This window comes from Colletotrichum lupini, chromosome 1, assembly GCF_023278565.1.
Source record: "Colletotrichum lupini chromosome 1, complete sequence".
Classification (NCBI taxonomy): domain Eukaryota; kingdom Fungi; phylum Ascomycota; class Sordariomycetes; order Glomerellales; family Glomerellaceae; genus Colletotrichum; species Colletotrichum lupini.
In genome coordinates, this window is record NC_064672.1 from 4,376,948 (window position 1) to 4,401,851 (window position 24,904).

At 55.9% G+C, this 24,904-nt stretch overlaps 8 protein-coding genes across 8 annotated transcripts; 5 read left to right on the top strand and 3 right to left on the bottom strand.

Moving 5' to 3' along the window:
- Positions 1 to 512: 512 nt before the first annotated feature.
- CLUP02_01310 (acetate-CoA ligase) lies at positions 513 to 4,242 on the top strand (the record flags this gene model as incomplete). The annotated part of the gene is made up of 10 exons (XM_049280352.1): positions 513 to 601; positions 639 to 672; positions 798 to 1,401; positions 1,457 to 1,555; positions 1,609 to 1,740; positions 1,813 to 2,104; positions 2,162 to 3,350; positions 3,404 to 3,664; positions 3,719 to 4,123; positions 4,177 to 4,242. 10 exons carry the CDS (start codon positions 513 to 515, stop codon positions 4,240 to 4,242), a joined length of 3,171 nt encoding a protein of 1,056 aa, XP_049136309.1.
- A 5,103-nt stretch (positions 4,243 to 9,345) lies between these two features.
- CLUP02_01311 (uncharacterized protein) lies at positions 9,346 to 9,651 on the bottom strand (the record flags this gene model as incomplete). Its single annotated transcript, XM_049280353.1, has 2 exons — positions 9,346 to 9,583; positions 9,614 to 9,651. The coding sequence occupies 2 exons, from the start codon at positions 9,649 to 9,651 to the stop codon at positions 9,346 to 9,348; spliced, it is 276 nt and encodes a 91-aa protein (XP_049136310.1).
- A 368-nt stretch (positions 9,652 to 10,019) lies between these two features.
- Positions 10,020 to 12,525, top strand: CLUP02_01312 (disintegrin; the record flags this gene model as incomplete). Its single annotated transcript, XM_049280354.1, has 2 exons — positions 10,020 to 10,086; positions 10,142 to 12,525. 2 exons carry the CDS (start codon positions 10,020 to 10,022, stop codon positions 12,523 to 12,525), a joined length of 2,451 nt encoding a protein of 816 aa, XP_049136311.1.
- Positions 12,526 to 13,387: 862 nt separating this feature from the next.
- CLUP02_01313 (uncharacterized protein) lies at positions 13,388 to 14,096 on the bottom strand (the record flags this gene model as incomplete). Its single annotated transcript, XM_049280355.1, has 2 exons — positions 13,388 to 13,555; positions 13,653 to 14,096. 2 exons carry the CDS (start codon positions 14,094 to 14,096, stop codon positions 13,388 to 13,390), a joined length of 612 nt encoding a protein of 203 aa, XP_049136312.1.
- Positions 14,097 to 15,524: 1,428 nt separating this feature from the next.
- On the bottom strand, positions 15,525 to 17,999 carry CLUP02_01314 (LisH protein; the record flags this gene model as incomplete). Its single annotated transcript, XM_049280356.1, has 6 exons — positions 15,525 to 15,551; positions 15,604 to 16,047; positions 16,102 to 17,364; positions 17,517 to 17,677; positions 17,756 to 17,772; positions 17,947 to 17,999. 6 exons carry the CDS (start codon positions 17,997 to 17,999, stop codon positions 15,525 to 15,527), a joined length of 1,965 nt encoding a protein of 654 aa, XP_049136313.1.
- Positions 18,000 to 18,787: 788 nt separating this feature from the next.
- On the top strand, positions 18,788 to 20,678 carry CLUP02_01315 (uncharacterized protein; the record flags this gene model as incomplete). The annotated part of the gene is made up of 10 exons (XM_049280357.1): positions 18,788 to 18,952; positions 19,018 to 19,056; positions 19,167 to 19,350; positions 19,403 to 19,504; positions 19,573 to 19,888; positions 19,977 to 19,996; positions 20,122 to 20,220; positions 20,282 to 20,388; positions 20,445 to 20,500; positions 20,573 to 20,678. 10 exons carry the CDS (start codon positions 18,788 to 18,790, stop codon positions 20,676 to 20,678), a joined length of 1,194 nt encoding a protein of 397 aa, XP_049136314.1.
- A 964-nt stretch (positions 20,679 to 21,642) lies between these two features.
- On the top strand, positions 21,643 to 22,221 carry CLUP02_01317 (uncharacterized protein; the record flags this gene model as incomplete). Its single annotated transcript, XM_049280358.1, has 1 exon — positions 21,643 to 22,221. A coding segment is annotated over one exon (579 nt), but the record flags the coding sequence as incomplete, so codon positions are not given.
- A 1,084-nt stretch (positions 22,222 to 23,305) lies between these two features.
- Positions 23,306 to 24,657, top strand: CLUP02_01318 (eukaryotic integral membrane protein; the record flags this gene model as incomplete). Its single annotated transcript, XM_049280359.1, has 3 exons — positions 23,306 to 23,381; positions 23,460 to 23,874; positions 23,934 to 24,657. 3 exons carry the CDS (start codon positions 23,306 to 23,308, stop codon positions 24,655 to 24,657), a joined length of 1,215 nt encoding a protein of 404 aa, XP_049136316.1.
- Between the last annotated feature and the right edge of the window lie 247 nt (positions 24,658 to 24,904).

The window sequence follows — 24,904 nt, forward strand, 5'->3', positions numbered from 1 at the left end:
TTCCCCTCTCCCAGACCAAGACCAACCGACGGGCCCAGGAGCATCCAGGCGCGGACGGCAGGCGGGCTGGCGGGCTCCTTTGGCGAGTTTGGAGACGGGTAGCTTGGCGTCCTTGGGCTCTGGGGAGAAGGGTCAAAAGGTACATTCGTCTCGTCTTTGACTGGACGATGCAGGTCTGCGCGGTGTTGGGAGCTGGGTTGGACGCGAGGGGTTGCAGGGAAGGGGAGGGTTCGCAGGTGGTTCGGGGCAAAGGAAAGGCAAGACGCAGCTCAACCCCCGGCCAAGCGGTAACGGTACAGCGGTACAGAGTACGGAGATGGACCAGCCACAGCCCGCCTACAGGCTACAGGAAGCGGACGGGATTGCGGGGTGCCATGGCAAATGATGACCAATGGAGGGCAAGGGATGGGCTGAAGGAGTTTCCCTTTCCGCATGGCTTGTCCCTTTTCTCCATAACATCATCGGCCTGCGCTGCAGTGTGCCATGATCCGTGAATGTGCTCCGTACCGTGGATGGGGCTCCTTGTAGATGGAGACCTGGCTGTATTCACTGACACGCCGCACAATGCCCAAATCTGGGACCTTGGGCTAACGGAGATGCTGTATGAGTGTCACTGAAGTACTGTGAGACTTGAGTAGTGACTGGCGACTGAAGCTATGTATGTACGGGTATGTATGTGTAAGGTAAGGCAAGGTACGGAGTACGGTACTGAGGAGTGAGTGAGTGAGTGAGTGGCTAGTGTCGTTACAAGGAAGCTTCCTTTTAGCTCTCAAGCTTGACGCGGTGCACCGTCCCAGGTCCCGAACAGCGCCTCCGGCTCAAGTTGTCGGTCGACGTGCCCGGAGTGGGAGTCCACGTTTACCAGACGTTCCCAGTACAAGTCCCAATTCCCCATTCGTCCATTAAAAGCAATCCTATCCCCCGTCCAATTCGCGGCTGGGCCACCTGGAGAGCTGGTCTTCTTAATTACGACTCACATCCTCTTCGTCTTTCCCAATTCCTCCTACTCCTCCTCTTCTCTTCACTTCCACAACCCATCTCCGATTACTCCTACATTTCTAGGACATCTCCCCTCTCAGTTGCATACGCATAAAGCAAACACAACGAGGACAGGATTCAAGCGAACCACCCATTGGGACGTCGACTTGTTTTCTCTGCTGCCGCTACCCGCTTTGCAGCAACGCCTATCTAGGACAACACGCGACTCGACGCTTGACTTGTGGAGAGTTGCGCCAGTTCCGACCCCAGCTTGCGCGCGACCTCCCATCATTACTGCACGAGCAGGACTGCTTCTCTTACGACGAGGACGGCAAAGAAGGACGATTGTCGCACGATTCTCACAGCTTAGCAGCGCCAGCGGATCTCTCGAAGCTCGACAGAACCTCTACAAGCCTGCACAAAGTACCCCGCATCGCTTCATAAACAGCACACAATACACACAAACGCACGCACGCAGCACACACACACATAAACCACCCCGCCGCCACAATGACCGATGCCGCAGAGCCACAAAAGGCCCCCGTGGTCGCCGAGGCCCACCTCGTTGATACCTTCCGTAAGCCCGAACAGAACCCCAATTTCCTAGCTCCATTTCTGGTCTACTTTTAGTCCCTCGCGCCAAACAGCACCGAACGTCTGCGTCTGCGTCCTCACCCCTTCAACCGCATTTACACGGTTCTCTGGGCGAGCGCAACGCAAAGCCTGACTGCTCTCGCTTCGACCAAATGGTTTTATTTGCATGTCTGTTGGGAGAATCACCATGGCTAATTTTGAATCCCAACAGATCCCCCCCAAAAGATGCTTGACAGTAAGTGCGCCGCCGATTTGCAGAAGCCAGATTCCAGACCCAGACACCCAAGAGTCAGACCCAGTTCCATGGCCTGTTGCCGTCCGAAAGTCGCGTGAGGGGCACTGGAGATTGCCCATGGTGGCTGCAGGGGGTCGTGGTTACTGTGGTCAACCCTATGGATCCCCATCAAGTACTTTGTACTTTCCATGGGAGGAAGAAGGAGGGGCAGCGCAATTCGGAGCTACTGATTGGACATTTTGGGCTAACAATTCTGTCTCCTTCCCGCAGAGCACCCCAGCAAGCCCCACTTGAGCAGTAAGCCATCTTCCCCTCTTTACCCCAATTCCTCCCCTCTTCATTGGCTGACCGGAGCTCCCCCTTCCTCTCCCCTGCTGCAGGTCTCGAGGACTACCAAAAGTTGTACAAGGAATCCATCACCGACCCAAAGGCCTTCTGGGGCACCAAAGCCCGCGAGCTCCTGTCTTGGTTCAGCGATTTCCAGACCGTCTACTCCGGTTCCCTGGCCGGTGGTGATAGCGCTTGGTTTGTTGAGGGCCAGCTCAACGCCTGCTACAACTGTGTCGACCGTCACGCCTTCAAGGACCCCAACCGCGTTGCCATCATCTACGAGGCCGACGAGCCTGGCGAAGGCCGCAATGTCACCTATGGCGAGCTGCTCCGCGAGGTCTCACGCACCGCCTGGGTTCTGAAGCAGATGGGCGTGCGCAAGGGAGACACCGTTGCCATCTACCTGCCCATGATTCCCGAGGCCATCATTGCTCTCCTCGCTTGCGTCCGTATCGGCGCCGTCCACTCCGTCGTCTTTGCCGGTTTCTCCGCCGACTCTCTCCGTGATCGTGTCATTGACGGCAACTCAAAGGTCGTCATCACCACTGATGAGGGTAAGCGTGGTGGCAAGTTGATCGGCACGAAGAAGATTGTCGACGATGCCTTGAAGCAGTGCCCCGATGTGTCCCACGTCCTCGTCTACAAGCGCACCGGCGCCGATGTGCCCATGACAAAGGGCCGTGACTGGTGGTGGCACGAAGAGGTTGAGAAGTGGCCTTCTTACTTCCCCCCTGAGCGCGTCAACTCCGAGGACCCCCTTTTCCTTCTCTACACCTCCGGTTCCACCGGTAAGCCCAAGGGTGTTATGCACACTACTGGTGGCTACCTCGTCGGTGCCGCCGCCACGGGCAAGTACGTCTTTGACATCCACGATGGTGACCGTTACTTCTGCGGTGGTGATGTCGGTTGGATTACCGGACACACCTACGTCGTATACGCCCCTCTGCTGCTCGGTGTGAGCACCGTCGTCTTCGAGGGCACACCCGCCTACCCCAACTTCTCGAGATATTGGGATATCATCGCGAACCACCAAGTCACCCAGTTCTACGTCGCCCCTACCGCTCTGCGGTTACTCAAGCGGGCCGGTGACCAGCATGTCAAGGGCGACATGAAGCACCTCAGAGTGCTCGGCTCCGTCGGTGAGCCCATCGCCGCCGAGGTCTGGAAGTGGTACTTTGAGGTTGTCGGCAAGGAGGAGGCCCACATTGTAGACGTAAGTGAAGCTGGCATTGACGCGAGGATATAACAGGACTAACACAACTGCAGACGTACTGGCAGACCGAGACGGGCTCCAACGTCATCACTCCCCTGGCCGGTGTCACGCCGACCAAGCCCGGTAGTGCTTCGTTGCCCTTCTTCGGCATCGAGCCCTCCATCATCGACCCCGTTTCCGGCGAAGAGATTCACGGCAACGATGTCGAGGGTGTGTTGGCCTTCAAGCAGGCATGGCCCAGTATGGCCCGCACCGTCTGGGGCGCTCACAAGCGCTACATGGACACGTACCTGAATGTTTACCCAGGCTACTACGTGAGTCTCTCCTGCTATTTGACAATGTTGTACACTGGCTGACAATGACTCTAGTTCACCGGTGACGGTGCCGGCCGTGACCACGAGGGCTTCTACTGGATCCGCGGCCGCGTCGACGACGTCGTCAACGTCTCTGGCCACCGCCTGTCGACCGCCGAGATCGAGGCCGCGCTCATCGAGCACCACTCCATCGCTGAGGCCGCCGTCGTCGGCGTCGCGGACGAGCTCACCGGCCAGGCCGTCAACGCCTTCGTCGCCCTCAAGGACGGCAACGAGGCCTCGGACGCGCTGCGCAAGGAGTTCATCATGCAGGTGCGCAAGAGCATCGGACCGTTTGCCGCACCAAAGGCCGTTCACATCGTGCCCGATCTGCCCAAGACCCGCTCCGGCAAGATTATGCGCAGAATTCTCCGCAAGATCTTGGCTGGTGAGGAGGATCAGCTTGGTGATGTTACGACTGTAAGTTTGAAAACACCTCTTTATGTATACAAGTGTGCTAATGCAAACAATAGCTTTCGGATCCTTCCATTGTTGAAAAGATTATCAACATTGTCCACGAGGAAAAGAGAAAGAAGTAAATGCAGAACGATGATGGTAGGAGAGTGAGGGAGAGACAGGAGAGACGTGAGTGATACCATATGAACAGAGGAGGATGGATATAGGTACGAACCGATCGGTTTGATGTACCGTCCCGCCTGGAAACCCCCATGAATAGCTTTTCTAGGGTTATTGCTTCTTGTTTTTTGCCATATAGCGAACCGTATTTTGAAATATTTTCGAGTCCAAATGCCAAAGAGGAAAAAAACATGGAAACATACACTGCCTATTCATCGCATGCCACGCCACATGCCTCACAAGCCCGGCATGATATCGGACTTAACTTGATATCTTGATGACGAGTGGGCAAACCCATTCTAAAACTTGATACACGGTTCCCACCAATTAACGGGTCAGCTTAAAGGGTATGATCAAAGTCAAGGAAGGGTGTGCCTGCTGATACAGTATTCGTAGTCGACGAAGCTACCCTTTTGCCACCGAGACTCAGCTGCTCTCTCGAACACCGAGAAACATTGGTCACGACAGCGGCCCGATCGTTGATGGAGACCGTGGAGAGTCAGTCTGCGGTCGCTGAGAACCCGGGAATTAAAAAGAAAGGAAAAGAGACGGGTCCGTCCGTCCGTGTGTATCTGCAGCTTGCTGACACTCGGATGCCCCTCCCTACAAGTAGACTCGGCGCTCCGCCCGCCCCCGGAGGGAAGAAAAAGCCCGGGCGCGCTAGTTGGTGGTGGGTTTCGAGGCCGGAGACAAGACGGGGGAGAGAGAGAGAGAGAGACAGAGAGAGAGCACGGCCAGCGGGAGATGCGTGACGCTAGGACGGCACCATTCGCGGGCCTCGCGGCCTCGCAGGACGGAACGATGTCGTTTTTGCGGGTTTTGCTATGCATGCGACATCTGTAGGTTGGGTTCTTGTGTGATGGGGGGCTGGGAAGCGAAGTGTGTTTCTGCATTCACCGTTCTGTGCAGAACCGGGCCGAGATACGATTGCAGACGGAAAATGGTGTCTGCCTGTTGGCTTCCCTTGGTGAACGAGGAGGCGGGAGTAGGCGGAGAGGAAAGGCTCGGTCTCTACGGGAGAATCTGGTGGGACAGGTACCGGCGCTTCCCCGTGACGTGCCTTGGAAGCATAGCCTCAACCTCGTCAGCTCGTTTCTCCCATTCACGAAGGGTGTGTATAGGTAGAAGTTGGGGGGTACATGTACGGATGGCTTGGAAGACGGATTGGAGGCAAACCCGATGTCGTCGTCATCATTGTTCTCAGGACCGAACAGCGCCTTGCTGTGTCCATCCTTCCCTAATCCGTAGCCTCTTGGCCGAGGGTCTACGCGGTACTGGTTGGACTTGGCATGTCATCAAAGGTATCTCTTATATCCGAGTAGAGAATGGGGACTCCGCCGTACCGTCAATTTTGTGTTTTCAATTAGTCTTCTGCCGCTAGGTGCTTAGGTTTGGCAAGACACGTGGCGGTGGGAGTAATGTGAGTAGAAAGCAGTGTTAGGTGTACGCTTACACCGAACGGAATCCCTCGGGACCCTCTCTGAGACGATGGTGATGTTGCTCAAGACTCCCTCTGGACTGGGTTTTCTGGTCCCGCCAGATATGACAGCAGAGATTTCTGTGACTGGTGAAAGAATGGGGGTTTCTTACGCATCCTCTTGATCATGAGCTTTGCCCGTTTTGTATATCACCGACAAATTATCATCAGGCCACGATCTTTGTGGACGAAGGCTGTCCAACTGGACAATGATCACGTGGGTAACTGTGTAAGTGAAACTGTAGCAGTAGTCAAGAAATCACGATATGCCCTGGCTCCAACATCAACTCTTTCCTACATGGCAGCGTACCTACAATTATGACCCATGTGGCACGGAGTAGTGGTCATGGATCATGATAAAGTTCTCCGGAAGAAGGCAGCTTCCGTCACTCCCCATCGTTCTGGCTTCTACATGCTGTCCAAGAAAGTATCAGATGACGATCAGACGGAGACGGAAACCCAAGAACCACGATCGACCTGTTCGGGCCAAGAAATCAAGGCTAGACTCCTGAGGAGTCCGTCCTAGCAGGCGAGACGTTCCCCCCCGTGGACTCGGCGTCCAAAGATGCGGCGGCCTCAGGTGCCGTGAACTGCTCGGAGGTAATTTGATACCCTGATGCGTGTGGGGGAAAAAAAAAGGTTGGATTCTCTCGGAAGACAGGGAACATAACATGGAGGAGGCCTCCTGGGATAAGGTAAGGTAAGGTGAGAGATCCAGTTCGGATCACTTGTGAAAGGGCACTATCCATCTCCACCGACTTTTGGTAATGTTTATCAATTATTCAGCAAGCAAGAGGGTTCAGAAACGAAATGGTTGGTCGAGAGAAGAACTTGTTTTGTTTCGTTTGGCTTTTTTTCTTGCGCATGCAGAAAGCAAAGCCACCACAGGATGGGGTCTGACGCGCAATCCTCATGAGGGGGGCGCCGAGATGTAAGTTGTGCTAGTGTAAGTAGTTATGTGTGCTTGTTTTAATTTTTCACGCTGCGTGAGTGCGGCGGTACTGCACGGCATCGGCGGAGGATCAGAGTCTTAAATCCGACCCTTTCGACTGGCTGACTTACTGACCAGCGCGGGCTGTGTAGAGAGATGGACATTAGGGAAAGGCGGTGTTGAATGCCAAATGGTTGCTCTAGAAATCTAGGCCGTCTGATGTTTTTCCCTGGTGAGAAGCCAAGGTGTAAGATGAGGATGGATGATTGGTTCGGTCGATAGCGGGGAGGGGGAGTATTGAGTTTCTGAACTCTGTCATCCATTCCCATGCCGTCCCTGTACGCGGGAGGTTTAATCAACTCTGGGGTTTCTTCTGAATGTGTAACTTCCAATACTACTTCGCTTGAGACCCTGGAAATTGGAGCTGCCTGGCAACTCGTACCGAACCAAGCTGTCTCGGGTGCGTGCCTAGGTGTATTAGAAGCGTTCTCTTGCTGATACTTTGTGAAGAAGAAGCAGCAAAATGAAACCTCCAAGTGAAGGATGAGTGACATCAGGAAAAAGAGAGACCAATTAGGTTTAGCGGTCCCGAACCACGCAGTCCCCGGGACCAGAGACAGAGTTGGCTCCGTCAGAGAACTCTAAGCCAAGCCCTGCTCAGCCTCCCGAAAGTCAGGGACCCAGTGTATAGAGAGGGGGGAAGGGAGACGTAAGCTTCAATAAGCTTACTCGTTTTTTCGGTGGTGAATGGGGACACCGGACTGGTAGTAGCAGAACAACAAGCAAGTAGGACACAACCCAAGCACCAAGACCGTCCCATCCGACGCGCGCGGGCGGGGGGGAAGGTTGAAGGAAATGGCCCATCTCGCCAGATGGGAAAGCGTTTACCGTTGGGTAAAGAGTGGCAGAGAAGGAAGCCAAGAAAAAGTGATGAGCATGATAGTGGTATCTCGGCGCAATTGAATGATCCACAGATTCCATTCCGTCAAAGAATCGGAGAACATTCCAAGATTTCGGGGAGAATAGAAGAAAAATACTTAAATCATCGTGGGTGCATGCACCACTGGACGGATCAGACCAGATTGTGCGTTTTGTCCTTGAGGCTATACACAATAGAGATCTCGACATTTCTCCTCAGCTCCCCGTCAAAACGTCAAACTTGAATAAAGGCTTGAAGAACCCCCCCTCACTCGGGTTGCTATTGCCAGCATCATTTCTCGACGAAACCCTTTCCCAAGGGTGAGGCAGTTGCCATTGGCCGAGAAAGCGCCCTATTTTGCAGTCTACCTGGCCCAGCGTGCCATTCCATTGGGCTCTGAAACACACAACGGGAAAAAGGTACGTATTCTGTCTATAACAGCACGGCTAAGAATAGCCCACGATTACACAGCTCTGTGTAAAGTAGGGATCCCCCTCCGTCAAGGGAAGGGAAACCCAACACACCACCACTCATTGAATGTGCATGTGCAGGAGAATCCTCAGAGAAACCGCTGACACGCTGCCAATTGCTCAGCCCGATACGTCTTTCCCAGGGCTGCCATCTCATCCCATCACGTCCAGTCCTTCCCCCCTCCATTCATCGGCTCCATTGCCTTGCTAGGCCATCGGCCCCCTCTACATTCACGGGACTTGGAGCAGGTATTCGCGGGACTTGGACTCCAACGGCCCTCGTAGGTCTCCTCGTGCCTCAGCTCAGACGAGGACAGTGTCAGATCCCCGGGAAAGGAGCATCTTGGCTTTTGACGCCGGGATTCCCCTCTCGCTACAGCCTACGAACGCAACGCAACGCACGCACCCGCATCCCACTTGGTGTCGGCATCGAAGAGGTATGTTGGAACGAAGCTTTTTTTTTTTTCCTTTCTTGCAGTCTTCCTATATTTGCATGAGCCTGAATCATTGCGTGCATATGTCGGTCAGCGCCATGAGATGAACTATGGCGCAAACATTACGAAGTATACAGAAGCCCCGATGCCGGCTCCTGCGTCAGTGGTTTTTTCTGGCCGGACCGGAATCAGGCTACGGGCGGCGGGTTCTTCGGCCTTTCTTCTTTTTTTTCCTTTCGTGGCCCATTTTCCTCTCGTTTAATTCCTATCCGGGGTGTTGGTGTCAGTGACAAGCTAGCCCAAGTGCCTGGGATGGATCACGAGAGCGAGCGAAGCAAGCGCAGCGTCCAGCGTAGCGCCCGTGTTGGCGTCCATGGGCTCGGGGTCGATGGGGGATCGACCGGGTCGCAGAATTAATTGGCATTTGCGGCTTCCGTTGCCAAAAGGTTGTCAGCAGCTAACAGTGAAACAGGGACACAAAATCCGAACCATTCTCCATCCTGACATCCTTCCACTGCGTACTACGTACAGTACCTACGCAGTAGGCTTCTTCTTCTTCTTCTCCTCCTCCCCCGGTCCTGGAGAAAGGTACACCACCAGCCAGTCAGGAGTCTAGAGGGGAGAGAAAAGAGTGTGCAGAGCCACAATAGAACCCATCCCGCAACCTTGATTCTCACTCACCCGACCCAACCACCCCTTTTGGGACTGTCGTTTATTTCCATTCTCTCTCTCTCTCGCATCGTACTCAGCACGACAAACCGAGAGAAACCACTGTACGGGTACTCCGTACATACAGACACAAAAACCGGGTTGGTTGCCAGGGACGCTACGGACGCTACGGGTACTTTGCACAGCTTGCATTGTCCCAGCCCCCACGAGGATACTTGGACATTGGCGTTGCCACTGCCGCGTCGCCGAGTAGCACTAGGCCAAGAGTTACCAAGACGTCGCCCAGCCCGCCTGTGGAATCCACAGCACCTCCCGAGCTCCAATACAGTTGGTCCACGCCCCCGTACCAAGAGATCGTGTTGCGCAATCCACCGTTCATCTCACACTCGCACACTCTTTGGCACTTTGCAGTGGACTCTCACCCTCTCTCTCACTCTGCAGTGTGCCACACGCCCCCCGAGGAATCCCACATCCGCAAGTTCCTGAGCACTGGCGCTCTCTCCTCTTCCGTCACCCGTCGAACGGCCGCCAGCACCCGGACTTTCCACCTTCTTTTCCCCGTCCACCACTCTCCATTCGTTCATTCTTGTTTTATTACTTTGCTGTCCGTCTGGTTACCTTTTTCGTTCGTCATCCCATCGTCTTCGTGTGTGTATTTGCTCTTTTTTGGAAACCACCCGGGACGACGCGGTGCGACGTGGGCACAACAGTGGTTTAAGACGATCGCAAACCGACCCTCTTCCTCTCTCTCAATCTCCCCTATTCGAGAGGCTTACGCAACACCACAACTGAGAGGCCTCTCTGAGCCTCACCCCGTTTGCGGGGACACCACCACAAACCATGGTTTCCTTCAGGACCATAGCTGCCGCCTTTGCCGGCCTCGCGGCTCTTCCCCAGAGTGTTTATAGTATGTATTTGGAAAGTGATGGTGTACTGCGAGGCGTACTGACGACGGCGAACAGCACACTCGACACAGCGCAACCCGCTGAGTTATGTCACCATCCTCGAAGATGCCGTTTTCCACTCCCCTTCACAACACTGCCACGCCCTCTCGCACTTCGATCTTACTTTTTCTCTACACGACAAGCAACAGGAAATACGCCTTGCGCTGGAACCGAACGATGACATTCTCCACAACAATCTCCAAGTGAATTACATGGGCCACGACGGCAAGATCCACACCACAGAAACTGTCGACAGGTTAGAGCACCGGGTATTCAGGGGAAAGGCATTCGTACGCCACGAGGGAAGCCCCAACGACTGGAGGCATGCTGGATGGGCTCGAATCACGGTACACCGAGACGGCGCGGAACCCATTTTCGAGGGCGCTTTCCGCATCGACGACGACCACCACCGAATCCAGACCGGAACCAACTACCATGCGCGCAAGCACCGCGAGGACCCCGACGCTCCGGGCAAGGGTCGGAATCCCGACGAGTACATGGTGGTCTGGAGGGACTCGGATATTATCGAATACTGGACCGACCGTGAGGATCTAAAGAAGAAGCGGGAAATTTTCGGCCGGTCTTCATGCAACTCGGACAGCTTGGACTTCAACACCGACTACAAGATCTTTGACGCGCGGGATACCGAACCCCTGCAGTCCGTGCCATCAAACTCTCTCTTCGGACGCAACATCTTCGGCAGGCAGATTGACGGCAGCACCGGTAACAACGGCGCAGGTGTCAACCTCGTCTCCACCATCGGACAAACCAACGGATGCCCGACGACACGCAAGATCGCCCTCCTCGGCGTTGCTACGGACTGCACTTACACCGCCGCCTTCAACTCAACGCAGGCTGTCAGGCAGAACATCATCGATGTGATCAACGCCGCTTCCGAGGTGTACGAGAGCACATTCAACATCTCACTCGGCATTCAGAATCTCACAATCAGCGACGCCAACTGCCCTGGACAGGCCAGCTCGACCGCCCCGTGGAACGTCGCATGCAGCAACAGCGTCACCATTACCGATCGTCTCAATCTCTTCTCGGCGTGGCGCGGTAAGTCCAACGATGACAACGCCTTCTGGACGCTCCTGAGTACCTGCGGCACCGATTCCGCTGTTGGTCTGGCGTGGTTGGGACAGGCCTGCACCGATGGAGCCCAGACATCAGGCAGCGGCAGTAACAATGAGACGGTCGCGTCAGCCAACGTAGTGATCCAGACGCCAAGTGAGTGGCAGGTTATCGCTCACGAGGTCGGCCATACCTTTGGTGCCGTACACGACTGCACTTCCGACACTTGCAGCAATGGCGATTCCGACATGCAGCGGTGCTGCCCCCTGAGCTCCAGCACCTGTAATGCGGGTGGTTCTTACATTATGAACCCGTCGACCGGCACCGGTATCAGAGCATTCTCTCCTTGCAGTATCGGTAACATTTGCTCCGGTCTTCTCCGTAACCAGGTCAAGTCGTCTTGCTTGACGAACAACCGAAATGTCAACACCATCACCGGAAGCCAATGTGGTAACGGCATTGTTGAGTCTGGCGAGGACTGCGACTGCGGTGGAACCTCTGGCTGCGGCAGCAACAGGTGCTGCAACCCCACGACGTGCAAGTTCACCACCGGATCAGTCTGCGACCCCGCCAACGAGGACTGTTGCAACGGCCAGTGCCAGTTCGCTTCCAACGGTACCGTGTGCAGAACGAGCACCGGTTCTTGCGACCCCCAGGAAACCTGCAGCGGCTCATCATCAACGTGTCCCAGCGACGAGCACAAGGCTGACGGTGATTCTTGCGGTAACTCTGGCGAGGGCCTCACCTGCGCCTCTGGACAGTGCACCTCTCGTGACCAGCAGTGCGAGACCGCCTGGGGATCGCGAACCAATTCCACCTCGGTAACCTCCTGCAACAGCGGCAGCTCAGACTGCATGATCTCCTGCAACGTCCCCAGCATCGGCAACGGCGCCTGCGTGACGATGAACCAAAACTTCCTCGACGGCACGTCGTGCACGGGCGGCGGCAAGTGCTCCAACGGCGTCTGCCAGGGCGCCAACGCCGGCACCGAGATCATGGACTGGATCCAGAACAACAAGGGCATCTTCATCCCCGTCGTCATCGTCGTCGGCCTCCTGGTCCTCATTGTGTTGTTTAGCTGCATCTGCGGCGCGTGCCGGCGGAGCAGGAGCCGGCAAAGAGCTAAGCGTCTCAAACCCGTGCCCGTGCCGGCGATGGCGCACAATGGCGGGTGGAACAGCTACGGGGGCGCGTGGAGTAATCCCAACATTCCTCCGCCACCGCCGGCTGCTACGCGGCCCGGCGCGCCTCCGCCTTATCATGGCGGTGATCCCTACCAGAACGGAGGTTGGGAGATGAACAGGACTCAGAGCGCCAGGTACGCCTAAAGATAGGGTGTGACCTGGGACAGCTCAAGGAGGGAAGATACAGGACGGGACGAGTTGGTTATTACTCTAGACCATTGCATTACTCGGCGTTGGCGGTGCTTTTTCCTTATTTTCATTTACTATTATTACTGCCCCCCTTTTGGATTCAAATTCCATCTTGGGGGGGAGCTTCGACGATTGCACATTGGAACCACGGCAAATCTATCTTTTGGACGGGATTGCCATTTCGTGTAATTATGATGACCAGAGAGAGGTCTGGGGTTGTATACCTACTCGTAGGATAAACCTGGCCTGACCGTAGCTTACCTAGAGAACGGCAGAGGGGAGACACAGAATTACATAGTCCATAAGGTCAGCTGGCTGATCCGGTGCGGATACCAGCGGGAGACCGACATACGATCCCTTTTTCACATTGACGTTTCACGTACTAAGAACCTTTGGCTGGTAGCTAGACGTGACGTGAACCCATTGCATTTTGTCTGACTAGAGAGAGTGTGTATTTCAGGATGCTGGACGTGATGATGACTCCGTAACTCCATTTACGCCGTGCTATTTCTCTTCTTCCTCATGTGCCTCGATTTGAGGCCAACCTCGTCCACTACAGCCGAGGGATGTTCCCCTCCTCCCCCGTCCCCCCACGTTTGGTCGCGTCAAGACCGTCCACGAGTTAAACGTCAAGGCGGAGCAAGCTGCTTCCCCGTAAAGATACCAATCCTCTCAAGAAGACCCCCATTCCCCAAATCTCAAAACCAAAGTCCCAACTCCGTAATCCCGCAAACCGCGCGTCAAAGAGTGTCATGTCATACGTCAGAGGCCGTCACAGGGTAAAAAAGGAAAGCGCCATGCAGCCCGTGGCCCGATGTCAATGACGACCCATCCGGTCCCCTCCAGCGCTCCGCCGCCTCGGATCCCGCCGCGCCGAAGACGCCGACGCCGACGCCTTGCGGTGGTCCGACTGCTGCTGGCGCGTCGGCTCCTCGTCGAAACCGCAGAGCATGCGGGTGAAGTGGAGGCGGGTGCCGGGGATGCTCTGCAAAGGACGTCAGTTTGGTGCGCGATGTACATGGAATGAGAAAGACGGATCGAAAGTGAAAAAAAAAGGGGGAGAGAAGGGGAAAGGTACTCACGTCTCCGCGACTACACGCGTACATGGCCAGCTTCTCCGGATCCTCAAGCACAGCAACAGCCCAGAGCTTCCTTCTCCTGACCTCGTGCGAATCGCCATCGCCCACACCTCCCCCGGCCAACATCCCACCACCGCCGCCGCCGTGATGTCCCGCCCCGGGACCGAGGTGTCCCAACCTGCCCACCCCGCCGCCGCCCCTCGAAGGCGAACCCCCGGCCCCGCCTTCAAACTCGAGATCCGAGTCCGAGGGGCTGTCGCGCGGCGAGTAGGGGTCTTTCCCGCGCGCTTGGCGGTCGCGCATGGCGGGTGTGAAGGAGGGTGCTCCCGTTGCCCCCGATGCGCCACCGCTGCCGCCGGCGCGTGTTGTGGAGGTGGAGGAGGATGCGGAGGGGTGGTTTGAGGGGGAAAAGTAGGGGCGTTGGGGGGTGTAGTATGGTGCTGACATTTTTTCCTTGCGTGTGATGCGTATGTTGTGAGAGTGGTTGACGGGTTGTGGTGTAGCGTGTTGTATGTGGATGAGTGAGAGACGAGAGAGGTCGCAAAGGTCGGTTGGTGAGAGCTCTCAGCTGCCAGGTCGATTAGGCACGGCGGCGTGTGTGCGAGGTTGGTCCTGCCTGGCGCCCGTTTCGTTCACCTCACTCAACACGCAGTCGCCTCGCTCGTTCACCCGATCGTCAAAAAAAAAAAGATAAACCCGTCTAGCAGTGTCCGAGATATCGCGAGCTAAAACCCACGTCGGATCTCAGTGAGACAAAAAGCACGCCCCCCTCAGTCGGTCGCGATCGTCGAGTCCGCCACGGGGAAGAAGTCGAAAAAAAGAAACAATGCGTTTTTCGAATCGTCGTCGAGGGCGGGAAGACAATGGGATTGAGACTCCGCACCTTCTTTTGCAATCAGAGGAAGGGAAACGGGACGCGGCGCACGGATGAAAAATGGAGGGGACGTCGTCGTTGGAAATCACACGTGCGGGGCACGGCATTGAAGGAGAGGCGCTGGCAAAAGTGTGTCTGGGGTTTCCCGTTCCCTCTACGCTGTCCCCTCCCCCTCTCCGTCGTCCGTCCGGATCCGATGCGGGGGCCCGGCTGCCATTTTTGTCACGTCCAACCAAGCCGTCGGTGATCTAAGGTAGGTAACTTTGAAGCCAAATCACATACCGTACATTTTGCATTAGAAGCTATAATGATGGTGATGTAGAATTTCTGACATAGAGCCTTCCCACCATAGGCTGTCGCTCTTCATCACCTCGCGATATGTCTAGAACCACAATGGTATTCTGTAGTCCTTCACGACATCGTCAAAAAATGACACACAAATCAAACCAGCGTCAAGTCAAGTGTCATAGTTTCCTTTTTCCATATCGTTTGGTATATACAGGCATAGTGTACAACGTGCTGAGCCCTCAAGTGTCAAAGTAAGTACCCCTCCTCCGCTGGCGGGACACGAGTACGTTGGAGAATAATCAGTCAACCAGAGGGGGGAAAGAGACCGAATCATCTACCACGGTGACATCTAAACCAACGCAGACGCCAGTCGTCCTTTCCAGAAACTTCAGTTGTAATGTGAGATGGAAGGTATGCGTATGCAAGAAGGCAGCCGGTTCCCCGCCCCAACCCCGTTTGTTGGGGACCTGTCTGAAATCATCGATAAACAACACCGCCGCGACGCCGGATAACTGCAAAAATTCGAAAGTGGTAAATGTACGACACAGAATCGTTTGGTTGAGACTCTCGGAGGGTGGACATGGTTTCCCCTTTCTCGGAAGGTCTCGGTGGTTTGATGTTGGACTACCGAGTCTCTATAATGTCTAACACTCCATTGGAATGCTTTGAACGACTTTAAGCGTGTGCCAGAGGGCACGGAACCTCTGTTTCGTCTACCGACGGAAGTTGATCACAGCCAGCTGCGCATGATTAGAATCAGGTCGCACCATGAGGTTTTGAGATATGACTTACTCTGCTGTTAGCTCCATAGGCGAGCCGTTGTCCGTCGGCATCCCAGCACAGACAGTGCTCATCCTCGTCCTCCGGCTCCGAGCTCGCCTTGGGACTGAGCCATCCGGGATGTGGCGATCTGCTCCAGCTCGCCCTTGGCATCGTGTGCTGCTCGCCAACCTTCCAGATCAGAATGCGACCGGCCGTGGCTCCGGCGATGAAAGCGCCATCTGGTGTGAATGCAATCGATACAATGGGCGATTCCATGGTCAGAATGGACTTTGGTTTTCCAGGCTCAGGGTCCTTGGCGTTGGAGATGATAATGGCGCAATCGTCGCCTCCAGATGCGACCAATCGTTCGTCTTCCGGCACGACGGCATCATCCGGGAGAGGCTGCCACTGTACCGCCGTGATCGCCCCAGAGTGGGCCGTTATTGACCGGCGGTGACCATCTTCGTCCCAAAGCTACAAGGTTGAGTCAGCTGAACTTTCATGGCACAGGCGTTTCGGGACACTTACATCCAGGATGCCCTTGTCGCTCGCGGTAGCGGAAAGTTTTGATCGCCGGTCGTAGACAACCTGAGTAAATGTGTCGTCCTCTCGGCTCTCCAATTTCTTGTTCGGCACGATGGCCGTCTCCGTGCACTTGAGTGACAGCATGACATCTCCGCCGGTGAGGAGGAACTCTGTTTCGCTGGTCCACGCAGCATCCAGTGGCCAGCTGAGCAAGTCGTGATTCGGCAGGAAATAGGACAGTGTGTTGGACGTCAGGGAGTGATAGACAGTGACCAGAGCGCCGCCGGGTCCATTTGCGTTGCTGTTATCGGGCGCAATGGCGAGAAGGGCTGCATCGCTCGGGCTCCAACGGAGCTTGATCACGGGAGGGTCTGAGACGTCGAACTTGTCGACATGAGAACCGTCCTTTGCCCAGATGTGAACCGATGCCCTGTCGCCATGTTCGACGGCGATGGCAATGGCCGTTCCCCTACTATTCCAAGCAAGTTGACCTACTGTGGCTGTCTTGGGAGTCTCGTCGTCGATGAGACTATGAAACGGGCGATGTACACCATGCACGTGACCGTCGGGTTCGGGAGCTGGAGTGGGCGTCATTGTGCTTGAACGTGAGATGGTCCAAATTCGGGCTAGCGCATCGGTTCCAGCAGCCGCCAAGATTGATGGGTCCTTTGGGTTCCACTCGCAGCGCAACAGAATGGGTGCGTTTTCACCGTTGGCTGGCGAGGGCGAAGCTCCAGGCCCGCCTGCGCTTGCAGCAGTGGTAGTCAAAGTCGTCGGGGCGCCGCCGTCGCCAGCGTTGTTGGTGGCACCGGCGCTGGAGTTGCCGTCATCGGGCATTAATCGCAGAAATGTCGTCTCCGTGGCCAATTCCTCAACTTTGTCGACTTGCGTGCCCTGCTCGGGGCCATCTGTTCTCGGGGTGGGCGTCGGAGCTTGCTCGCCTTCGAGAGGCGACGGATAGGCATGGTTGTTGTCGCCATGGCTGTCTAGCTCCATGGGGTCCGTGGCCGCATCCGCCCCGTTCGTGCTCTCATACCCATTGCTCAGCCTGGGCCGCTTGCTAGGTGAGCCGCCATTCACCATGTGCTGCTGTTGTGGCCGGCTGTCAAATTGGCGTTTCCGAGTGTTTTCGACCTCCATCTCTGTGTCGTCCACCTCGCCATCTGCGTCCTCATCCTCCTCAATTTTTTGAGGCGGTTGAGCGATCAATGGCCCAAACAACCCCACCTGCAGTGCTTCGGCCGCAGCCGCAGCATCTGAAGGCACCTGCACGCGCAGAGAAAACGTTAGTTTGCCAAAGTTCGCACATTTTCCACACACCCACCCGTCCGTCTCGCCGCCGACTCGGGGTGCACCGGTTGCTTATGACGCGGAAGGGAAGGGGGGGAAGGACAGCCGAGTGGAGCACAATGCCTTACCAATTTCTTCGCATGCTCTCTCTCGAGGGCATGGTAGCAGAGGCCTTTGTTGATGACGGACACCAAAGCGTGGCTCTTGACGTGATTTGCGAAGTCAAAATGGCGATGAGGTTGCTGAATGTGCCATTCTTTCTGGAATTTGGCTGCGGTCTCTCGGTAGTCTGCAATCGTCAGAAAAAAAGCCCGTGGCCCACCACCAGCTGTCGCTGGCTGTACCCAGGCGGTTGGTTGTCACGTACTGCCTTCCAAGAGATACCTGAGAGAGGAGAGTCAAAGTCAGCAGGTCAGCGATAGCATGAGGGCGCGAGGCCATCCGTCGAGAAGCGATTCATGAGAGGGCAAAGGCAGAAGGCGTGAGATGAGTGAGGCGCGATTGTGCGTGGAGGTGCGGCGGGCGGGAGTGGGTGAGACGCAAAAAGGGTGAACTCACCTCCAGACGAGAAAGTTGACTCTGTCCGAGTCGAGGTACTCCTTGGTGACCATGCCGCTCGGCGCCGCTGTGGGCGGCGTAATTGAAAGGGGGTTCTTTACGAGATTTCGACGGGGGACTCGATGAGAGCCTTCGTGGGCGCGTTTTGCTGGCGTCGTCGGTCGAGGGGGAAGCGATTTTTTGCAGTCGTCGATTCAAGATGAGGAAAGATTGAAGATTGAGGAAGCCCGCAAGAGTGGATGAAATGGAAGGATGGGCGAATCTGAATCTGGCGGTACGTAGCCTACGTACCTTGTTTAGGCGAGACCAGGCGTGAGGCGTGGCGCTAGCGCCAGCAGCCCAGTTGGATTCAATGGCGGGCACTGACTGGACTAGCGACTAAGGTAGGGGACTGCCTATGACTGACCGGGGGTGCCAGCACTGCAGCAAAGAGGAGGATGGATGGAATGGATCGAGGACGAGGAAGAGGAGAGACACCTGGACAAGATTCAAGAGAAGGAGAGAGAGAAGGGGAGCGACCTGACTGGCCTGGCACTTTGCGACTGCGACTAAGGTACCGAGTACATCTTTGATCTGGGACTTGGGACTGGGGCATGACGGGATGAGCACGATACGCTTTTCCTCGCTCTCTGCGTCGCGGCTTCGCGGCGTTGCCTCCGCATTGCTTGCACTCACTGTCCCGTCTTTAGCTGCCACCTGCGCAGCATCATTTGACGGATGGAAGCCGAAATGCGCGTGGAACTGGCAGTGGCATACTGGCTACTGCTACCCATACGTACCATACACCACGGTAGAGTACGGATACCTACACTACCAAATACATACCATGGCTCACTAGCTGATGCACTCACCCCATAAACTTACCTGCCTACCGCCGTCCCGTCGATCACCAGCAGCTTTCTTTTCTCTGCTCAAGGTGCCGTACGGTTGCCCTCGACACTACCGCGACCACCAACGACCCGATGTATGCCCTCCGTCCCCATCGGTGCAGCGGCACGACGATGCAGTTGCAGGCGGCGCACGCACACACACACACATTTGCACACACATACGCACACACACCTGTCGCAGTCGGATCAGGAGCAGCAGGGAACTCGCCAGATGGGGGTGGTAGGGGAGAAGGAAAGGAAGAAGGGAAAGGGACCAGCCTGAGGCCCCGGACCCTGGTCGAGGCTTTGCAAGTCCCAGGCAATGGAAAGACTGATGAACGCAAATGCCAGCATCAACCAAGACACACGAAATCTTTGGAGACTTTTCACACGTCTGGGCTTGCCATCAACTGGGACGGGAAGCTGGAGGAACAAGCATACATACCTTACTGCGTCCCTACCCACGAAAGGTACGTACCGTACTTGTCGGGCGGGTGTGGAGCCGGCTCCAAGGCCCCAAAGTGCATGATCCAAGGTACTTAACCTTCAGCGTACCTCTTGGACCGTTCCTCGAAATCACTAGCCAGTCAGCGATCCCATTGAGAAATCTGGGCCAGCCGCTAGGTACGACGACCACGACAATGACGAGACGGCAGCCAGTCTCTTTGACTTACCCCGTTGTTCACTAGGTATGTGTTCCCATGTTTCGGAGCGCGGTTCTCTCGACTAGAATTGAAGAACGAAAAACTTGCTGCAGTGCCGGGCAGAAGGAAACGACGACTCGAAAGGTGCCTTCTTCCACCACTGAGATCAGGGGAGGTCCCAGAGAGAATTGTGTCTGGGGAGGGGGAGGCAGAAGGGGCGGGCAGCCTTCGAGAAAACGATAATTCTCTGCTAATCCCGTGGTCCCCCGTCCATCAATTTGTTGTTGTGGTCCATCGAACTTGGGGTTTGGTGTTTGGGGCTGCTACTCAAGGCAGGGTTCCCGGGAGAGCCACATTTCGGGGCACTTTGAAGGTGGTCCTGACACCCCCAAGTCACAATGCCGCCCCTTGCGCTTTGTCCCAAGTACCGTCTCATACTCGCGCATACGTAAAAGTACATTTTACCTCTCTATCTTATTTTTTGCCCTATTTCCCTGCCTCGTGCCTTGCCTTCCAGGCCTGGGGGCCCAGCCGGCTGTGCGTGCTTTTTTTTTCTTCTCGATCTCGAGAGGTACAACTACGGAGTACGGAGTAACGGGAGTACATACATAATGCGTCGCTCGCTTCTCGCTAGGCTTCTCCACGCTGTTGTGCAATGTGAGCACCGGGGATGGATCCTCCTACCTGGCACACTCCCATCCAAAATAGCACCGGCACGACTGGGTATCAAAAGTGCGCGATTGCGCTCAATCTCTTGCTCAGTGTGTGTCGATCTCTAGTCGTCTAGGTAGCTGACTACGGGGCAAGCGAATTCTCTCCAAGGTGCACACGGATCGATGCCTAGGTACCGGCGTGCATATCGACGAGCGTTCATCGTGGCCGCACCAGAAGAAAAGAAGAAGAAGAAAAAAACCTCGATGGTTTCAGGGGTCCAGAACAAGCAAGGCACAGTGGATGCCGGGCTCTTCCTGACTGACAGACGTAGGGATACGGGCAGCTGGACCGCGACGGACAGAGGGCTGGAGACGTTGAACTTTCAAGGTGCTCCGTACTCCGTACCGACCATGACACAGGTACGGAGTACCTCGTACGTATCCCAGGATGAATCTGTAGAGTCGAAAGATACATTGAAAAGTACATACATACACGGAGAGCGATGCACGGACTGGCTAGAGCTTTTGTACATGTCGAGCCCACCATCAAGTCCCACCTTACGTAAGGCGGCTCCCCAGTTTCTTGGATGCAATGGGAAAAACCGAAAACCTCCGATGTCTTCAACCCAGCTGATCTGCTCGTGCAAACTCCTTGACTCTGCCGTCCGTCATATCTGCCCATTGCGGGCGCCGCCGCACGTTCGCTTCTAGCGCATCTGCGCCAATCGAATGCAGTTTTTGTATCACCACTGCCAGTGACCAGTGACCTGCCTCCGTGCTCCGGCATCTCCCATCCCTCCTCCCCCCTTTCGAGTGACTTGATCCCGCTACGGATACCCATCTCCACCTCACCGGTCGGAGATCAGAAGAGACACGCAGGCGGGAGGCCCAGAAACATTCCCAGTCTTGTGAACCTGGTGGCTGTTTCTGGCCCCCAGCATTGTTCCACGACCCAAGGTGCACAACTAAAGCAGGGCCAGACACGCGTGGAAGCACGCCGCAGAAACAGACTTGCCAGGCGTGCCAGGCTAAGGAGGGAAGATGAGACGAGCAACGGGACCAGTTCCCAGCAGCGCCAGACTATGCTTGTCTGGTGCACTGGGACCACTGGTGCTTGTGTGTGTTCTGACGTCTCCGCCCAACCGTCGTCTGTCTTGATTGCGGCACGGCTTAGCTTGTATGCACAAATCGATACGTACATGGCTTTCTTTCTCTCTTTTTGCCCCATACGGCCACCGCCCTGGAGGCTAATGCCGAGAGAGGGCCGCGCCTCTTGGGGCTGCAGCCCGCGCAGATGGGCAGCGGTTTGTCGTCTGTTTCCAATTCTTACCCGTCATGTACGTACCGCCAAACCTTGAATGAGCAAGGCAAGGTACGGTGCCGAGTGGGGGATACTAATCATTACACCAGCTGGGGGGAACGCTCGTGGTCGGAGTCGGACGAGACAGCCGGAACAAACAAGCCTCTCTTGTCTTGAGGATTGTGGCCGCGCTTTGTTGTGTCAACGACGTATGTTTGACGACGAAATGCCACTGTCGTCGTCGATTCAAGTGTTCGTTGCCTTTCTCGGTACTCCTCACATCCTGCGTTCTCTCCCCTCTACCAAGCTCTCGTCTGTCTGCCCGGAAAGGTCATCTCTTGTGTGTACGTGGCATTGCCCATCAAGGGGCCTTCCTGGCGGGAACCGCTGGTTGCGAGGCGCCATGGGTGGGTGTGGACAAGGATGTGATGGCTGCATGGCCTTCGATCTTTAATAGCTCCGGGGACTTCTTCAGGCCCCCCTGCCACCGCCTGTCTGTGAGCACTCACTGCTGGCCAGTCACACCGGCACATCAGGCCAAGCCGAATGGGACCTCGTTTTGTGGACAAACCCCGTCCCGTCAACGTTGGCCGACGTTTTGTTGTTCGGAAACACCCCTGGGAATGGCAGCACGCTCTCACAGAGATCACCCTAGCACCCTGGCACAGACTCAAACGATGCCCATTCGTAGTGTATCCGTATTGGCGCTTGTGCTGTTTATTACCCGTTGCCATTTGCTGGGTGTTCGGATTTCCTGCTTCAATGGCGACATGTGTCGCAGCGCAATACCGCCGCAGCGTCTGGGGTAACAGGTATTGAGATGACGAGGGAAGGGGTTTGTCGGGCTTGAGCCGCTAACTGCGGACTGGGTATCGGGAAAGCTGGCATTCGTTGCAACGATGGCAAGCGATCGTCTCGTTGCGAGTTGGTTAGCGACCAGTACTTCAGATTGACAGTTGTATCCTTCTCTGACATTCAGTAATGCCACTGCGAACGCAACGGCGTCTCTCCCCTAGCGGACGAAGTCGGCCTAGTCAAGTAAACGAGCGATCTGGCACCTTTTCTTGGTGGTCCTAGGGCAGCCCGTTCGAGGTTTGCGGTACCGTCCGAAGGCGTCCAGGGGCCTCTTCTCGAGTCAGTCTTGGCCGCCTGGGCACTGTGGCGCTCTCACCAACGTGAGCCACAGCTTGCGCTGGGAAAAGGCATTCTCATCCGTCACAGCATTCCCCCAAGGGAATCGTTGAAATGGCCTTTGGTCATGGCTGTACCGAAGACAATAAACAACAACAAGGCTTTTTCCTGCCGAGAGGCCAGACGGGACAGTGGGACCTGTGGGAGAGGGCGGACGGCTTCTGACTGGCACGGCCGGGCTGAGCTGGCGTTCAACCGAACCAAGTGCCCTTGGAAGCCCTGCAGGGATGGAACCACGAGATCTCCCCGTTTCGACCGCATCGAGGACTCGTCGTATCCACCAGTGGAACACTCCCACGCCCCCCTCTCAGCCCGTTCATCGCCTTGCAGATGAAAAAACTCGGGGGCTTGTTTGTGCTGCTGCTTGTGCGCCGCATCTTGCCTCTTATGTGTTGTACTCCATCTGTTGATCCGCCGCAAGTCGAAATTTATCGCAGGATTCCAACTGCTGTAGGACAATCCCAGACGTTGATACTGGCAGTCAGAGACACATCGTTGAGAGAACTTGAGGCACGAGAGGGAGTCTCGAGGGAACGTGGTTCTCAGGTACGTACCGCAACCGGGGAGAGAAGCTGCCCGTGTCAATTTTGCTGGGAACCCGCCAAAATGGACCACGGGATCCAATCAGTCCCGTCTGCAAGGACCGTGCGCCAAGCTTCCAGCTCTTCCCCATGTCGGGACTAGCTCACCTCTAATGTCGGTATGACTATTAATCCGTTCAAGGGACCCACTGAAACGACCCCGGGACGCCTTACCAGTCACGTCCAAGTGTCCCCTTGTGTGAGGCTCCAGGAACCAGATATCTGAAGGGCAAAAAAAGCGAGCTTGTCCAACTCACGATCCCAACCTGGATGAGCTGTTGACGACCTCCTCCTCGAACGGAAGCTGTCCAAGATGCCGCCCCGAATCAACATCCCGCCGGTCACCCGGGTCCTGCTGGCTGTCCTCGTCGTGCAGTCGTTTCTGAGCGCGGCGATCCGCTATCGTCAATGGAGCGCGACATCCGAGATCGTGATACCGTACCTGACGCTCATCCCTCAGCTCTCCCTTATTTATCCGTGGACGTTTTTGACCTCAACATTGGTCGAGAACAACATCTTCACTCTCGGAATTGCCGGCGTCACCATTTACCAAGGCGGTAGATACCTCGAGAGAGCTTGGTCTTCAGCGGAGCTGGCCAAGTTTGTCGCCGTCACCGCGCTGATTCCCAATGTCCTGACCTTTGCGCTCATGATCATCTTCTTCACCCTGACAAGGAACGAGCGTTGGACGTAAGTGAATCTTCGCCTTATGTGTCTGCGGCTAGCAATACTAACGAAGCTCTTGACAGACTGACCGTTATTGGCGGCACGATCCCGATGCAGATCTCTTTCCTCGTCGCATTTAGCCAGCTCGTCCCGGCGCACACCGTTACTCTGTTCCGCGGCATCCTGTCCCTTCGAGTTCCGCGATTCCCTCTATTATATCTCGGCATCGTCTTTATTCTGTCTCTGACGCCGCTTTTGACGGCGGCCTCTTTCTCCCTTGCTCTGAGCGGCCTGCTAACGAGCTGGACATACCTCCGCTTCTACAAGACCGTCTTCCCCGACCTCGACTCTTCTCAGCCGACTTCCCTCCGTGGAGACGCCAGCGAGACGTTTGCATTTGCCGAGTTCTTCCCGGCGCCGGTGAAGCCCTTCGTTGCCACCCTTTCAAACCAGATCTTTGAGGTGCTGGTAGCGATGCGGATATGCAGCCCCTTCTCCCCGGACAACGTCCCGTCCGGACGAGGCAACAACTTCATACAGAGAGGCGCACCTGGTGGTGCGAGAGCCGAGGCGGAGCGGAGACGAGCGCTGGCACTGAAGACGTTGGATCAGAGGCTCCACGCCGCCACCGCGGGCACAGCGGCACGATCTTCGTCACAACCTCCGGCGCAGCAGCCCACGGGTCCGACGGTACAGACGCAACCGCAGCCCAACACGCAGACGGCTATGACTACGCAGCCTACTGCGATGCTGGGGGAGACCAACTACCACCCCGAGCAGGAGTCGAGCGATAAATCCGCATCGTGAGAGGGAAAGAAGGGGGAGAGGCACACACACTTCGCTTCGACTAGAAAATCGGTTTACTTTCCTTTCTTTCCGGCCAGGTCATGAGCCGATTTTGGACGATTGGACTAAACGGCGACGGCGCCGGTTCATGGCTGCGGCCAACTGTGTACTCTTATGTGTTGATCCTGGGGGAAACTTTTTCTAATTCGGGTATTTTTTTCCTTTTGTTTGGCATCGGCGTCTAAAGACGGATACCTTGAGTGCGCGC